The sequence below is a fragment of the Ranitomeya variabilis genome, chromosome 4 (genome assembly GCF_051348905.1).
Source record: "Ranitomeya variabilis isolate aRanVar5 chromosome 4, aRanVar5.hap1, whole genome shotgun sequence".
NCBI classification, from domain to species: domain Eukaryota; kingdom Metazoa; phylum Chordata; class Amphibia; order Anura; family Dendrobatidae; genus Ranitomeya; species Ranitomeya variabilis.
In genome coordinates, this window is record NC_135235.1 from 537,989,844 (window position 1) to 538,002,939 (window position 13,096).

A 13,096-nucleotide genomic window follows, 5' to 3' on the forward strand; every position below is an offset into this window, starting at 1 on the left:
TGTTTCAAAACCGCAGACAAGGATATTGCTGCTGGTTTACCGGCATCAGACAAAAGAAAAGGTTTGCCCAGGTTCCTCAAGCTGGAGGATATCTTCAGGAGAATGTGAAAACTCCCAGTGAAGAGAAGGTCACTTGTGGCCCATTGAATAGTGGTCAGATCCCTCTGTGGGCCAAAAAAAAATCAGCTCAAACAAACCACAGTCTCAGGTCCCCCAGAAGAGGAGTCGGCACTTTTGGAAAAGGCAGGACGACAAAAGCAAGCTGCGTTAGGGGCCACAGCTCTGCAGGTGATCCAACGCTGCCAGATCACCATGTATGGTACAGCTCAGGTGGACAATGGCGGCATGCGAGCTGATGGCTTCATGCTGGATCCAGAGACAGTGAAATACCCTGATCAGCCATGGAAGTGGTGAAGACCTTCGTCCCCCACTGTTCGGGCTGCCTTCATGGAGCAGAGAAAGTGAAGAAATGCCTTTTTTCCCCTGGTTTTTGTACGGCTGGAGGCGAGTCATATCTCGTGGGACCTGTCTTTAAGGTGACCCCCTTGTTTGTGTCCTAAAAATGGACTGTTCCTTAAATGATCATGTGGCCTGTTGATTCCCCCGTGAAGGGAAGGGGCTTAGTTCTCCCAAACTCTCATAGGCCAGACTGGCCTGTTGCTGTTGTGTGGAAAGAAAATACCCTCGGGGCTGAGAAGCCCGTTGTAGCCAAATTGGCTTAAACTTTATTTTTGTTGCACCTTTTTCTACTAGAATGAAAAAGGCAGGTGCACAAAATAAGGACTGTCATTCTATGGCCACTGCTCACATCCGGGGTTCTTGCCAAGAAGGCCTGGCGGTGAAGTAGTTTAAAAAAATGGACTGCCTACTTTGTTCCTTGTAGGACCAGTTCCAGCTTGTCTTAGAGACTGCGTGACTTGTTCATAAAAAAGTATGGACTGTTTTGTTCTAGTTTCCAGGGCCTTTAACCGAGATGGGCTGTCGTTCGTAAGAAGACGTCATGATCAAAACAGCAGTTCAATAATCTTAGAGTGATTTAAAAAGGTTTTATTGCATTAACCCTCCTTTTTATAGGCCTGTATTGCAGAGGACGGCAATCTTTAAAGAATAGGAGGAAGTGAGGGGGTAGTCGAGGATTCCCACTCCTCTCAATCTTTGTAACTGTATTTCATCATAAAATGTGCTATTTATGATATGCCCATTATATGGCAGTCATGGGTTACAGTTAAGATGACTGTTCTATCCTGTTAGTACAGGATATAGGTAACCGTAACCCAATAGGCCAGCCATTAGGTGGGAGTTAGGCCGGGATCACACATGCGAGAAATACGTCTGAGTCTCGCATGGTAATACCCGGCATTGCCGCTGTCGCTCTGGAGCGGAGCGTGCGGCTGCATGTATTGCTATGCGGCCGCACTCTCCGCTCCTGAGTGACGGGGGCAGAGCCGGGTATTACCATGCGAGACTTGGACGTATTTCTCGCATGTGTGATCCCGGCCTTAGACTGAGGGATTACTGAGAGATTTTAGGTTCCATCTGAAGCAAAGAGGGAGATGTTCTAGAGCAGAGGTCTCAAACTGCATTCCTCAAGGGCCGCAAACCGGTCATGTTTTCAGGATTTCCTTGTACTGCACAGGTGATAATTTAATCACCTACACACATAATGATTACAGCACCTTGTGCAATGCTAAAGAAATCTTGAAAACACACAAGGTTTGCGGCCCACGAGGAATGCAGTTTGAGACCCCTGTTCTAGAGTCTAGACCAGCAGTCCCCAACCTTTTTGACCTAGAGAGCCACATTCAGCACTGAGAGGGGGGTCATGAGCAACATCCTGCTCCTGTCGCCCTCAACATAGTGTCAACCAAAGCCCCCATTACGGGTATAATGATAATCGAAGCTTTTCCACAGAAATCACTCCAAAGCAGTACACTGAGATCTAGGGGTTACCACAATGCCCCAATTCAGTATTCTCCCATCAAGGACTCCCAACACACTGTCACATCCAGCTTCAAGACCCTCCTCTAACAGGTAATATCATCCTCCATACCTAAAACATCTCTAAACCCCTAAGACCAGTATATGTGCATCCAGATCTGCTTTTCTGTGCAGGGCTACTCAAAAATTCACCATTTTGAGATGTACTCTTCATACCTGTTTGCTAGACCTGGAGCAAATGCACCAAGCTGGCAGACAGCCGTGAGCCACAATTCATGGGACCGCGAGCCACATGTGGTTCCCGAGCTACAGGTTGGGGACCCCTGGTCTAGACAATAAGAGAAAGGTGTGTGTGGCGCACACAGAAGAATAGAAACAATGAGGGCAGCAGAAAAAATTTGGGGACTCTAAACATGCTGGGACTGGGACAGCCTTGTCTACAAGCTGGATCCAAGACAGTCAGGTAGCGGGGAACAGAGGGGTGGTAGCAGGAGCTCTCTTACGTCAGGTTGCAGAAAGAAAATGGAGTTGTCCTTAGGGTCGAAGCAGTCTGCGTTTATCTTCATTTCAAGAACGGTGTCTGTGTCCATGAACACTGGGAAAGTGCCGTTGTATGTGAAGGAAGGGAAAGGAAACGGTGTCACATTAAGAATTTGATAATGTGCCCCCCGACCATTACAAACTAATCTGGTGTGAATGTGCTTGAGGTCTGCTATGCATTATGCACTTCTTTGTCAACCTGAGTTTCTGGATGATTATCATCTGATAAGATTTTGGTATTTAATTATGAAGCTAGCAGTTCTGGGTAGTAACAGTTTGGAAATCAACTGTAGGGTGGATTCCAACAGCACGGTGGCTCAGTGGTTAGCACTGTTGCAGCGCTGGGGTCCTATGTTCAAATCCCACCAAGGACAACATCTGCAAGGAGTTTGTATGTTCTCCCTGTGTTTGCGTGGGTTTCCTCCCACATTCCAAATACATACTGACTGATAGAGAATTTAGATTATGAGCCCCATTGGGGTCAGTGATAATGTACATGAAGTGCTGCAGAATAAGATAACGTATAAAAGCAAAGCATAATAAAAAAAAAAAAATCTGTAGCAGTTCCCTTATTGCTATTGTGCAATGTTTTTTCTGACATGTTTGCGTGCGTGCCCTTTTTCCCCCCTCAGTGTGACATTAGTTTTTCTTGTAAGGAAAAAAACATTCTAAGCTTCTCCTACCCAAAGGATGGAAAGCACTTGGATGGCATCTATGTTCTGTTGTATTCAGAGACCCATTGATTATAATAGGCCAATAAACCCAACCAAGGACTGTACAAAACATAAATAATACATACTAAATGCTCTTTCAAAATGTCAACTTTAAACCAGAGTTCTGTTTCTCACAGCTAGAACTTGTACCTGCTATAGTCTATGGCAGGGGTCCCCAACCCGCGGGTCACAGGCTGTCTGCCGACTTGGTGCATTAGCTCAAGATCTAGCTAATGGGTATGAAGAGTACGACACAGAATGGTGAATTTTGTGAGTAGCCCTGCATAGGAGAGCAGATCTGGATGCCCATACACTGGTCTTAGGGGTTTAGAGATAAACTAAGTATGGTAAAATTGAGACAGGATAACACTGTGGCTGTAGAAAACCATTGGTTATTATACCCGTATAGGGGACTTTGGTTGCCACTACTATGAGTGGGGCAGGAGCTGGCTGTGGCTTGTGACCCTCTCTCCTAGCTGGATCTGTCTCTCTCGAGCAGAAAGCTTGGGGACCACTGGTCTATGGTGTTGTGCACAAGTTTTTTGTTTTTTCCGTCCAAAAATAAAATAAAACACAAAAATGAAGGGAAACAGATGGTAAAAAACTGATCCTGCCCGAACGCTGATGAACATTGTTTTTTACCCCCAGTGTGCTGAATACTGTTATTTTTTTTTTTGGCAAATGAGAGGAAATCTGTGACGTGTGAACGAGGCCTTATGTTTATTGATTTCCTCTTAAATTAGCCCCAATTAGTTTCCATGCCTGACATATGGAAGCATTAGATTGGGTATATGGACTGATCTGAAAGGTGACCAACTCTGTACAGCGCTGCAGAATATATTGGTGCTATAAATACCGTATTTTTCAGACTACAAGACGCACTTTTTTCCCCAAAATTTTTTGGGGAAAACGGGGGTGGTCTTATAGTCAGAATGTACTTTCAGTTAGTGTGATGGCAGCAGGAGTCGGACGAGTCTTCCGGTGGTCCAACGCTGTTCCCATCCCAGCCTGGTGCAGCTGGTACAGCAGTGTGAGGGGCTCCTGCGACATTTTGTGAAAGCCCGAAGCCCCGCACTTCTATTGCCTCGATACTGTGGCCTCTGGGAAAATGCCCGCTGAGATCTCAATCTGCACATGCTCAGCCTCCGGCGGTCATTTTCCTGGAGGCCACAGCATCGAGGCAATAGAAGTGAGGGGGTTTCAGGCTTTCACAAAATGTTGCCGGAGCCCCTGCACCACCAGCCTGGGATTTCCCAGAGACCACTGCATCGCAGCAATAGATGTGCGTGGGCTCCGGGCTTTCACAAATGTCACACTAGCCCCTGCACCGCCGAACCGATGCACCAGTCTGGGTCATATCATTGCCGGAAAACCAAACCCCCCCCCCCCCTGTGATGCCGCTGCCGATCCCCCCGGGTAAGCTGAATTCAGGACTGAAAGACAGACCTCCATTTCACGCATTCATTTTTTTTCCCCCACTTTCCTCCTGAAGATTTGAGGTGCGTCTTATAGTCCGAAAAATACAGTAAGTATAGCAATATGCACACCTGCTTACTGAGCCGAGTGGCACCAAGAGGTGGATGGACAGTGGGGAAAATAAGTATTTGATTCACAACCGATTTTGCAAAGCATAATAATTTGGGCCTCTATATAAGCCTGTGCCCTAAGCCTGTGCCCTGTTGGTCCAGTCTGGGATGGAAATTATCATGTATTAAGTGAAACACACAAAACACATTTTTTTTTAAATTTGTTTTATTAGCTGCTTTGCGTCTATACAAATATTACAGTATAAAGATAAGCATTTTCCAAGTTTCATTCAACCATAACCATGAATGAAAAAAAAAAAAAAAAAAAAAAGTAAAAAATAAAAAATAAAAAAAAAGTCGAACACAAAGCAGCAGATTAGATTTATTGCCAAAACAGATTCATATGAAACTGAATAGGGGAATGTATATACATGGTCAAAAACATTTCCACAAGTTACTAATATAATGTGCATTTCTGAACTCAAACATCACGCTCGGAGATAGTACGGCAATACTTTTAATAGTCCAGGTATTACTTTAAGAGGAAAAATAGGCTTTAAAGTGCACCTTTTGCCCACACACAAGACAACCACCTTGGGATTCCACTTTTTGTCCAAGTGCAGGGTGTTAGGCTTCACACGACATTGAGGAAAAAAAAAAAAAATCATAAAAATATGAAGATTCTTACATTACTCGCACACTTACGTGTTAACAGGTTTTTTTACTATACATTTCCATTACTATCAAAGATTAAAAAAAAAAAAAAATAAAGAAATTCTAAAGTCTCCAACATGGTGATAAGCAGTAGCACTTGCACAATATATGAATATAAAGGAAAAAAAAAAAAAAGTAACCATCTAGTACTGGGCCGGGCTACTGATCTGCTGCGCTTTCTCAATATGCTCTATATTTTGGTAATGAAAGACTGTATTAAAAAATAGTTAATATTTTTTCCTGTTTCTTACAAATAAAAGAAATAAACTTTACAGTTGCGTCTCGTACATCAAGGAAAGGATCCATTTTTAGTCTAGTAAAAAAAAAAATGCAAAGTGATAATTGTGTGAATTAAAAAAAAACAAAAAAAAAAACCCTACAACACCCCCACCTTTTTTTTTTTTTATATTAGCAGATAAGTATGATACATATTTATATCCCATACTAATCTACTTGATATGGATATTTTTATAACGGTTGTCTGGGAATAGAAAAGAACATGGCTGTTATGTTCCAAGAACAGCGCCACACCTGCACACAGGTTGTATGTGGTATTACAGCTCTGTCCCATTCACTTCAATAGAGCTGAGCTGCAATACCAGACACGACCAACGGACGGATGTGGCGCTATTTCTAGCAGACAACCCTTAAAGCAAACCGGGTGTGTGTGTTTGAGATGACTGTTATAACAAAACAAATGGACCCATCAATCACAACTGGACAATAATGCATTAGCAAACATTGAAAAAAGAAAAAAAAAAAAAAAAACAAGGTTTTTTGCTTTTTTTTTTTTTTTTAAATGAAAATTTTATTTTTTTCTAAAGTTTTTCCACTTTAAAATTTCCACAGTGTCAAAGGACGAGCTGTATAAACAGAGAACCAGCAAGAAAATCTGAGTTAAGTCTTAAATGTGGGCTATATTCACAAAAAGCCAATAACCCAGCTTAAAAAAAAAATAACCCCCCCCCCCCCCCAAAAAAAAAAAAAGAAAAAAAAACACTCCCTCAACCACTGTAGTGACACTGCATGGCTGTGTGTAGACAAGGAGGACAGCAATAAGCGTGTGCCAAGTCTTACATGTGTCGCTATGGGGGGCACAAAGCACTACAGAAGGTGGGGAAATGGGCAGACGAAACAACCTTGCGTTACAGCTCCTAAATAGTGGAAATGTACTGCAAGAGCAGAGGAGAAGCTTTCAGCATATTAAAATTATTTAAAAAAAAAAAAAAAAGAATATATTTATAAATCTCTAGAAAAAAAAAACAAAACACTTGAGGCCAATGCAAAAAGATTTAAAAAGGAGCATGGAGCAGAGCAGTGTATCAACTTCAAGGCCTGGCAGATAAGGGTTTAATACACCGCCCCCTAAAAGCAAAATCCCCAATGGTTAGAAAATATTTAAAAAAAAAAAAAGACCCCCATGCAAAAGTCTAAATAAAAGCTTCTCTTAAAAAGGGAGACAATCAAGGTAAGAGGTGCAGGGGCAGGGTCTTTGTAGGCACTTCGGGCTGGATTGTATTCTTCCACAGTGAGGCTCTAGAGGGGAAAACAGAAAAAACAAAAAAAACAAAAAAAAAAACAGGATCAGATAACAAAGAAAGCCATACTGGACCAGTCCATCTATGGACTACGGCCCCCCATCACTCCCCATATACCGTACAGTGCCCGATACAGCCCCTATACACAATAGTGCCCAAATAACACTATAGAATGCCATCACTGCCAAGTACAATATAACTACGTATTGCGTGCGTGTGTGTCCACATGTGTGCGTGCGTGCGTGCATGTACGTTCGTGTGTTCACTCAGTGCTCACCCGATGCCGCCATGCGTTGGCTGATGTGTATGGGGCCATTCAGGTATCCCTGTGTGATATCCCGATGTGTTAGGGGATATCAGGATTAAACAGGGCCTAGTCTCACTATTCAGAAAAACCACGTGTGTGAATGGGGCTAACCGACAGCTGAAGTATACAGACACCGTAATTTGGTCATTTACTTCTAGAAATCGTGAAAAGACAGAAAAAATTCCCTTTAAATTTGACTCTACAGATCACAACTTTGGACTAAGGCCGTGTTCACACTAATGTTCCACAACTAATCCACAGGTGTTAATTGGTATTTGGCTGCGGATTTCCAAGCCTCGAGTAGGGCAATATCTGCATAATAACGAGCATACTGGAGATTTGAAATCATTTATTTATTTTCATGTGGATTTTTTTTCCGGGACTTTGAAAGCACCATTTACTTGTGCGCTGTCAAGTGATGCGGATTTGCGGTCCAGATTCCGCAACATGTGAACACGACCTAAGAGCATCAGCCCCTGCCTACAAACCTTGAGCGTGTGGATTCAGGACATAATGTTTTCATTGTATGCCAGCCTTCCATGGTCACTGTAGCCATCCATGCCATAGTCTGGGTCCATATCTCCCATGTGGTCTGCTTGCATGTCATCAGGGTACATGGCACGATAATTCTCCATTTCTGCAAGGATTGAATAGTCGCGTAAAGTGTATAATACAGAAGACCAATAAAAAAAATATGAGAAATGGAGATAATGATTTCATTGTATAGAGGAATGCAAATTGTCTCTTCAGAGAGGAAGAGGGCTAGAACTCTAGTGCCACCTATTGGAAGTAGCAATCCTAACAGTCAATGTCGACCCTTTAACAAGCCTTGTCACATGACTTAGGATAAAAGCCAAACCAGAATCTAAATTGCTTGAGATTCTGGTTTGGCTTTTATCCCAAGTCATGTGACAAGGCTCGTTAAAGGGTCGACATTGACTGTTAGGATTGCTACTTCCAATAGGTGGCACTAGAGTTCTAGCCCTCTTCCTCTCTGAAGAGACAATTTGGATATTTCCCAGAGGAGCATTGCGGCTTTAAGTCTCCTCATCTTGACATGCTTAACATGTCACTCTCCGCAAGGAGAAATGACACTTCTTGGATTGTATAGAGGAAAAGGTAAGTAATTTATAAAGTGCATTACCACAAGTCACCAGCAGAGGGCATCAGCACAATAAGAAATCATTAACTTCAGAAACTTACATTTGCACCAGAGGGCCACCAACACTACAGAGGGCCACCAACACTACAGAGGGCCACCAACACTACAGAGGGCCACCAACACTACAGAGGGCCACCAACACTACAGAGGGCCACCAACACTACAGAGGGCCACCAACACTACAGAGGGCCACCAACACTACTTGTATTTTTCTGTTACTTTTGTTATTGATCAATACAAATTTGAATCTGGATATCTAGTTGTGAATCAAGTCATAGGTTTTGATTCCATGAGGGGACACAACTTGGTTGGATTATTACTATTTCGCTTATTTAAACCTATTTAGTGCTGATGCATCACACACAAAACGGATTACAAAAATATTTAAAGACTCAAGTTGTAATGTAACAAAATAGGTACAAAATCAAGGGGGCGTGCGAGGGGGGTTTAAACACTTAGCAAGCCACTGTAAGTACTGATGGGAGCCTCTGTGCTCTATCATGTGCAGCTCCTCAAAATGTCACTGGAATAGACTGACTGCAGCATTTAAGTTGTTAACCGCAGCATGCAAAAGAGCTCAGTTCCACTCGCTGCTGTTAACCACTTAAATTCCGCAGTCAGTCTATGCCATTGACTTTTAAATGAAATGTGCACCGGTAATCGAGCACATGAGCTCCCATTTCCCCCACCATGACTTGATTGTGGGGGACCAATGAGTTGTCATGGAAATCGGTGGCCTACTGAATGTACCCATCACTGCCATCTTGGTAGCCAAAGAGTGACCTCCATAGGCCAGCTCTGACATGTGCCCCTGAGAGCCGCAGGTGGAATCGCGATCCACCCGCAGCTGTTAACCCGTTAAATGTTAATGTCAAATTCTGACAGTGGCATTTAACATACGCTTCCAGCCAGCGTGCAGGAAATCCCGCCCATCTGTGACCCCATCACGTGATCGTGGGTCACTGATGGGTCTGCATGACAACTAGAGGTCTCCAGCAGACATCTATGGTTGTCACTGCCGGATTACTATGAGTGCCGCCCGGTGGTCGGCGCTCATACCAAGTCAGTAATTCTGCTACATACAGGCGATCTGATCATTGCCTGAATGTAGCAGAGCCGATCTGGTTATGGCAGCTTCTAGTATCCAATTGAGACTATTGAAGCATGTCCAAAGTAAAAAAAAAAAAAAGTTTTTAAAAATAAAAAAACGATATAAAAGTTCAAATCACCCCTCTTTCGCCCCATTCAAAATAATAAAAAAAAATAATAAAAAAAAAATCAAACACATATTTGGTATCGCTGCATTCAGAATCGCCCGATTTATCAATATAAAAAAATGAATTAATCTGATCGCGAGTGAGAAAAAGAAAAGTCAGAATGCCAGAATTACTTTTTTCGGTCGCCGCAATATTGCATTACAATGCAGTAACAGGTGGTCAAAAAAACGTATCTGCACCAAAATTGAATCAATAAAAAGGTCAGCTCGACGTGCAAAAAAATAAACCCTCACCCGACCCGACATTACGAAAAATGTAGATGCTACAGGTCTCGGAAAATGACGCAATTTGGATTTTTTTTTCACCACTTAAATAAAAAAAACAGAAAAAACAAAAACACCTAGACATGTTAGGTGTCTATGAACTCGTAATGACCTGGAGAATCATAATGGCAGGTCAGTTTTAGCATTTGGTGAATATGGTAAAACAAAATAATCCAAAAACCAGTTGTGGAATTGCCCTTTTTTGCAATTTCACCGCACTTGGATTTTTTTCCCCCCGTTTAGAGTACACGATATAGTAAAACAAATGGTGTCGTTCAAAAGTACAACTCGTCCCCCCCAAAAAAAACAAGCCCTCACATGGCTGTATAAAAAAAAAAAAAGTTATGGCTCTGAAGAAGGGGAGCGAAAAACACAAAAGGGCTCTGTCAAAGGGGTTAAAACAGAAAGAAGAAAACTGAAAAGTTAAATATAAAAATTTGAATCATCCCCTCTGACCCTCATCAAGTAAAAAAAAAAACAACTAAAATTAATATAAAACAGTCAGCTCGCCACACAAAAACAAAATAGTCTTTAAGGAGTTAATCTAGAATATGAAAATGGGTATAGCCTGTGAACTAGCCCCTTTAATGTAAAGTCTCAATAGAAAAAAGAGCTGTTCTTCTCTGACAGCGGAAGCGGGGCTACAAAGAATAGGCTCCGTAACTTACCATCTGGGTAAGGGTCTCCAATGGGGATCATGCTTTGAGCCTACAAGAGAACAATGAAAATTGTCAGTTTAACCCATACAGCCCCGATGCCATGATCTGCAGATGGGACGTGCATGGAAAACCCTAGTCTTACGAATAGGAATAGCAGCCAGTCTAGAGGAGCTCCGATTACTTACCGCGTCCCAGGCTGCGGGGTCCTGGCGGAAGATTGCATTCGTCAGTTCCACAGACACTCTCTTCCTGTAATCAGGGTTCTTGTCCTCAGAGATCCGGAACAGGACAGCAGCGGCATAGGTGGCTGGGCAAGAAGGAGAAACTAAGGTTAGCTGCTCTGCAACCACAGGAGGTCACACGGCAAAAACCCCACGAGTCTCACCTGTGCCCTCGTTACGGGAATGCAGGAGCTCCATAAGTGGGGCAGAGGCTCCCTCCGCATCAATGGTCTCGGCGGCCTCTTTGTCCTGAGCCAGCTCGCACAGCACTCCTGCCGCCACTCTCTGGATGTTCTCTACTGGGGAGTATAGGAGCTGTATGGAATCAGAAGCCATCGTGTTAGTAAGGACCGCGATCACAAAGCCTCTGCCTGCACGCATATACGGGATTATATACGCCACCAGTATAAAGGAGGGTAAAAGGGGCCAATACCCTGTGGACTTCAGACAATTCAGAATGATTAACTACTAGGTTGTAAATCAGTGTTATTTGAGCTCTGTGTGGCAGTATTATTTATAGCTACTTTTATTTAGCCTAGGCGTGGATTTTAGGAGGGTCAAAAATCCAGTGGACTCCATCACACTCTGGGGTAGGATTCATAGCAGGATCAGTGTTATGTCAGCACTGTGTGGCGGTATTACTTCTTCGGACTGTTTCAGTCAGGTGTTCATGTTACTTTCAATGGGAAAGAGGAGAGTTTTGAGACCCCCAAACACATTAAATAGCTGAGCGTTCCCACGCCTTTCATTTAATACATTTAGGCACAATAAGAGGAGACTCCTAGTGTGTATGTATGTATGTATGTATGTATGTATGTATGTATGTATGTATGTATGTATGTATGTGTATATGTATGTGTATATGTATGTGTATATGTATGTGTATATGTATGTGTATATGTATGTGTATATGTATGTGTATATGTATGTGTATATATATGTGTATATATATATATATATATATATATATATATATATATATATATATATATATATATATATATATATATATATATATTTATTATGATAGATAGATATCTCTATATTTATCATTTTTTCAGGTCTTTAACTTTAGCCCTTTTAGAGCTATTGTCAACTGCCCAGGGTGCCCACTGTACACTCCTGTCCATATATGTATGGTATGTGCCGGAGCAGTAAATCAGACGACAGTGAATAATTCCTATAGGCGCTTAGCCCACCTCCCATCCCCCACTGTACTGGCTCCGGTGGAGCATTAGGGGTTGTATACACTATATACACAGATCTCATACACCGCGTATTGATCCTCCATGTCTCACTGAAGAAACCTCGGTTTTAACTGTAACTCTGCCCATCGACATCCCGGAAATATAGATCAAGTTAATGGAGCAATTAGATGCACAAATGACTAATTAATGAGGCAGTATTCTTCTATACTAATCAATTACAGCGTGCAGCGGCCAGCGCTGGAATATCCAGGGACCACGGCCGCACAACACTTCCTCTGCAGAGCGGCTGCCACATTTGTCAGCATTTATTGCCTACGTGGAGGATTCCAGCAGCCATCACGCCGGGCCTAATGGCCAAGGTCAGGAAAAGGGCGCGTAGTGCGGTGACTATTCAGCATCAGCACAACCTGCTCTTGGGGACGGGATTTCTATTCTATAGCAATAAACCACCATCGGAGGACACCATCTTTTTATGGCTGAGAGCAGACACCTCGGGGTTTAATAAACCGTATGACACTCCTTACTGCAATACGTTATAGCCAAGGTTAAATATCCAGATAACTAAAAAGGAATTTTTTTCTAGAGACTGCGCCATTATGGGCTGTGCCTAATATTACAGCTTTATTCAGGTGAAGCGCAATACCACACACGGCCATGGACAAGAGTGGCGCTGTATTCCTAATTTCATACGGCCCCATTAGCCAGTTCTTGGGAGTGGCGCGAGGCAGGTAGGACAATGTTTTAGAGCATATTAAAATTTTGCTTTTTGATATGCCATTTCATGTTCCCTACTCGAAATGACAAGCCCGTGAGGATAGATCAAACACATGGAAGTCCATTATTCTACATTCCATACTATCCAAATTTTGGCAGCAAAGGCCAAATTCCCCACAATCTGCCCTTTAACCCCTTAGCAGACGAAAGGCCATTTTATGACAGTCTGTACTCTGGGCCTAAAGTTGGCCAGCTGGATGATAACAGTATATTAAAGAAAACCTGTCAGTAAGTAGTGATGGGTGAACGTGCTTGG

The 13,096-nt window shown here is 42.7% G+C and overlaps 1 protein-coding gene across 2 annotated transcripts in view; it reads right to left on the bottom strand.

Annotated features, from left to right (window-relative positions):
- Positions 1-5,081: 5,081 nt before the first annotated feature.
- Positions 5,082-13,096, bottom strand: part of JUP (junction plakoglobin) — a 58,482-nt gene continuing 50,467 nt past the window's right edge. For both annotated transcript variants that reach the window (XM_077252473.1, XM_077252472.1), the window contains exons 11-15: positions 11,023-11,173; positions 10,823-10,944; positions 10,647-10,686; positions 7,765-7,913; positions 5,082-6,967 (exon numbers count right to left, since the gene is read on the bottom strand). In XM_077252473.1, coding sequence (XP_077108588.1) covers positions 7,780-7,913; positions 10,647-10,686; positions 10,823-10,944; positions 11,023-11,173 — 447 coding nt within the window. In that variant the 3' untranslated portion in view covers positions 5,082-6,967; positions 7,765-7,779. The remainder of the gene's footprint in view (positions 6,968-7,764; positions 7,914-10,646; positions 10,687-10,822; positions 10,945-11,022; positions 11,174-13,096) is intronic.